This window comes from Kryptolebias marmoratus, linkage group LG10, assembly GCF_001649575.2.
Source record: "Kryptolebias marmoratus isolate JLee-2015 linkage group LG10, ASM164957v2, whole genome shotgun sequence".
Lineage (NCBI taxonomy): Eukaryota > Metazoa > Chordata > Actinopteri > Cyprinodontiformes > Rivulidae > Kryptolebias > Kryptolebias marmoratus.
Window position 1 is genome coordinate 15,419,473 of NC_051439.1, and position 3,816 is coordinate 15,423,288.

The 3,816-nt window shown below is 42.7% G+C and overlaps 1 protein-coding gene across 2 annotated transcripts; it reads right to left on the reverse strand.

The window, feature by feature from the left end:
* Positions 1 to 774: 774 nt before the first annotated feature.
* LOC108232411 (syncoilin) lies at positions 775 to 3,443 on the reverse strand. Of its 2 annotated transcripts, none has more exons than XM_017410189.3 (5): positions 2,669 to 3,443; positions 2,079 to 2,545; positions 1,291 to 1,701; positions 1,098 to 1,222; positions 775 to 1,031 (listed from the first exon to the last, which is right to left on the reverse strand). In XM_017410189.3, exons 2-5 carry the CDS (start codon positions 2,526 to 2,528, stop codon positions 962 to 964), a joined length of 1,056 nt encoding a protein of 351 aa, XP_017265678.1. In that variant the 5' UTR covers positions 2,529 to 2,545; positions 2,669 to 3,443; the 3' UTR covers positions 775 to 961. The 2 variants fall into 2 exon arrangements, with proteins under 2 accessions (XP_017265678.1, XP_017265671.1); XM_017410182.3 differs by having other exon boundaries at positions 2,079 to 2,534; positions 2,669 to 3,442.
* Between the last annotated feature and the right edge of the window lie 373 nt (positions 3,444 to 3,816).

A 3,816-nucleotide genomic window follows, 5' to 3' on the forward strand; every position in this document is an offset into this window, starting at 1 on the left:
CAGTGCATGCTGCAGGTTGAATTGCATACAAGATGAAATCAGGACAAATAACTAAAACTTTAGGGGTTTTCTTCAGGGTTGGAGTGTGAAGACTCCACATTTCTTTAGATTTTTGTTTGCTAGGAGCCAGAGTTTATGATCTGGTTTTAAATTGTATTTCTTTGAAAGTTTCTGTTTTAACTCTGCACCCCTATTTGAACTACTTTTTTGAAGCACCTTCTGGTTGAATTACAGCTTTTGTTCTTGAGAACCCTCCAATTATTTAAAGCAGGGGTGTCAATTAAAAAAAAAAAAAAAGCTGGTCCTAGCAAGGGCCAATCTCACTCAATATTTGCTGGAAAAAAGACAAATTAAGAGGTTTTAGATGTAATGTGTCAAATTCTCTATAGAAGTACAAACGAGCTTTTCCTAATAATATTCTATATAGTTTGGAACAAACATGTTAAATAAATATGCAGGTTTTGACATATTTCAGAGCTGCTGCCAAGCATTGGAAATCCTCCCCAGTTTTTGTTTTGTCTCCTTAATCATGTCTGTTAAGGTTAATTTAAACACCCGAAGGGTTCACCTGGTGACAGCGTTCAAACACTCATATCAGTTTCCACATTCAGCTCCACCCAGTAGGTAGGGCAAACAGGTGAAGCACATTCAGCAACAATTAAAAACGGATTTGCTCCTCAATCCCGTGTTGTTGAATTTCAGTGGACTCAAGAATTTAAACAAAACCGTCTTTGTGGTGATTCATTACAAAACGGCCAGCAGTGGACTCAGGTCTGATGAAGCTGTGATGTTGTGTCAACAAAACAGGAGATATTTATTTATTCTACAGCCCCAAAAAAATCTACATAATGTTGAATCATTTCATTGAATGCAAAGATGGGATCAGAACAATTAAACATCAGGAAATTACAGGTTTGGACCATGCAGCAAAAGATAATATTGCAAATGTGGTTTGATGCATTTAAGAAGAATGACTGGACGTGGATAGTTGGTCTTCTTCTGCGGAGGAATTACTGGCTTCATCTCTTCCTCTGCAAAACAAAATCTGTTAGTCATTTATTTTAAGTTAAATCTGAAAGGATTCAAATACATTTTACCTCAATATTCTGAGCTCCATTTTAAGGCCCTCTGCGAGTTGCTCCAAATCCTTTTTAGATTGTTTTTGAGCTTCAAACTCCACCTGAAGCTCACCCAGCGTCTCCTGCAGTTTCTCTACCGTCTCCTGTTGGAACAGTAATAATGTTACCACACCTTTATCTCTCATTCCCCGTCTGATCAGACGAATCCTACCTTGTGATGTGTGACGCTGTCCTCCCTCTCTGTTTCCATGAGATGGATCCTCTTCTCCAGGAAGGATCTCTGCATCTCCAGCCTCTGCAGGTCCTCTATCAGGGGCCCCAGGCGGGCTCTCAGGTCCTCTGCCTGCTCCCTGCACTTTCTCACCGTTTCCTCTCCAATCTGCCTTCTCTTCAGTAAGGCCATGAGGCGGGGCTCGTACCAGCCCTCCAGGGCCCTCACGCTGCCGCTGAGCCTCCGCTGCAGGCTGATGGAAGCCCGCCTGCACTGGCTGACGTCGCTCATGGCCCGGGGCCTGCGGGGCCTCGAGGCCTGATCCCTGAGGGAGTTGAGCTGGTTCTGATGGTGCTCCTGCAGCTGGGATAACTCCTGGGTCAGATGCTGGAGGTGGACCTTCAGCTCCTCCTATAAAGAAATGGAAAATAACGCTCAAGCACTGAAAAGTAAAACTAAGTTTTTGGCAAAAATAGATAAATAACTGCTAGTTAATTAGAAATAAAACAATTTAACTTATATCATATTAGCACTTCTGCCTTGGGATTACAAATGCAAGTTTGATCAATATTCTAAATGTTTTTATTTTCTATACATAATTCTTGGCAAGTCAATAAACCCAGTTGATAAAAACTGCATCAGTGAACCTGTTTATCACGGTCACACAGGAGTGACCCCAGCAAGATTTTATATTCTCTATTCAAAAAAGGAGACAAGTGGGCACAAAACGGTGATTATTAAAAGTCACTAATCACAGACTTATTCTTGGCAGTTTTTTTAGTTTTTACCTGTGTTACAGCAGACTGAGCCACCTCATACTGGTGTGCAGCCAGGGTCACCTGGCTCTGGATACAGTCTCTGGCCGTGGCAAACAGTTTCCTCTTCACCTGCAGCGCTTCCTCGTGAACGGCCTTATAATCCAGCTGAGCCAGGGCGAGCAGCCTCTGTGCGTCCACCAGCCTCCATCTGAGGAGCTCCACGACCCGCAGCAGGGGTTCCCGCATTGCGACAAGCTCCTGGACCAGCTCGTCCCTCTGCCTCTCCAGATGAGACACTTGCTGGATCCAGTGCTCAAAAAGCTGCCCCAGAGCGCTCATGTCTGCCTGGTCCACCTTTAACATACTGTCCTGGGTGGGTTCATACAGGGGGAAGGTAGACTCCATGTCAGAGTCAGGCTGAGGGGTTTTTGAGCCATCCTCCATGTCTTTACCATCCTCTGCTGGTCTTTGACTGCTCATGACAAGCTGTAAACAAGCTGATGTCATCATTCTACTAATAATCATAAAGTCATTAACATCGGTTTCATTCAATATTAGAAGCTACACCGCACAGAGATGATCAACAACACGAATAACATATAAACATGTATTTTACTTACTTTTTTAAAAAAGATAATAGGTCAGAAGTTCCTGTATCTTTGAGTAGAGTTTGCTTTTAGCTCCAAGTAGTGTGTCTCCAAGAAAACACAGGCACACTTTCTGTTTATTAATAACACTGAAGCACTGGGGGAAATTCTATCTAAGACTTTCTCGTGGGATTGCTAACTGTGTCAGCGCTGGGAACAGACTGGCTTAAATGCCCTGGATGCACCATGTCCGGACCAGCCTGTGAGCCTAGGAAAACTATATTTAGACAGACTGACGGCTTGGGTTTTATGTGCATGGAAGTGGGCAGGGGCATTGTGGAGGAAATCAACAACCTTCCAGGGCTTTAAATCACAAACAGGCCTCAGAAAACTCTGCAGGCAAACATGACAACATTAGCAGACCGGTGCAACCAGCCCTCAGCAGAGCTGCCTGTAAAGGTTGCATGACTGATGAACACACTTGTTTTGAATGTTTTGCATAGTGCCTGTCAAACCTGTCACAGACATGGAAAGAAGTGCACGGGAAGGAAAAGAGGAATTTCATAAATAACAAGGAACAAGTTACAAATAAAGTAGTATTCATCTATGTAACTAGTTGACATTTTTACTTGCAACTTATCTGAAGACTAAGTAGACTAGTACAGACTAGTGAAGTTAATGTTGTTACAATATAAAGTCAAATTTATTTAAAATGATTCACACAATCCTCGTTTTTACTTTACATAGCATAGAATAACCCTGTATTTGTGCCTCCTGTATGAAATTTGTGTTGTTGCAATAGCAAAAATGTTGTTTTACTAATAAAAAAATCTGCTTTGGTAATTTTAGGTTCAGGTACAGTTTTGCTATTTTTAACTTGTAGCTACTACAGTGCTAGTTGTTGCTTTTAGCTACTTTTGTGCTGATTTCAGCTTGCAGCTATCATGCTAATTTTAGCATTTAGCTACATTGCAGCGTTCAGCCGTTTTTATTCAATTTTAAGTATGTAGTATTAGCTATGTTCTAATTTACAGGGGCAAAATACATCATTTTGACTAAAAATGAGTGGCTGCAGTTCCTCTCCCCGCCACCAGATGTCGCCCCAGCACCGAGCGGCCTCACCTGAGCCGAGCCTCCTCCTCCTCCTCCTCCTCCTCCTTCAGGTGGGCGCTGCAGGTCGA

Excerpts from the sequence above, each read along its gene's own strand:
- LOC108232411 (XM_017410189.3), bottom strand. The coding sequence starts at position 2,528 with ATGAGCAGTCAAAGACCAGCAGAGGATGGTAAAGACATGGAGGATGGC. Across the intron at positions 1,223-1,290 it reads ACAGCGTCACACATCACAAG|GAGACGGTAGAGAAACTGCA; the intron begins GTAGGATTCGTC and ends CTGTTCCAACAG. Across the intron at positions 1,032-1,097 it reads ATGGAGCTCAGAATATTGAG|AGGAAGAGATGAAGCCAGTA; the intron begins GTAAAATGTATT and ends TTTGTTTTGCAG.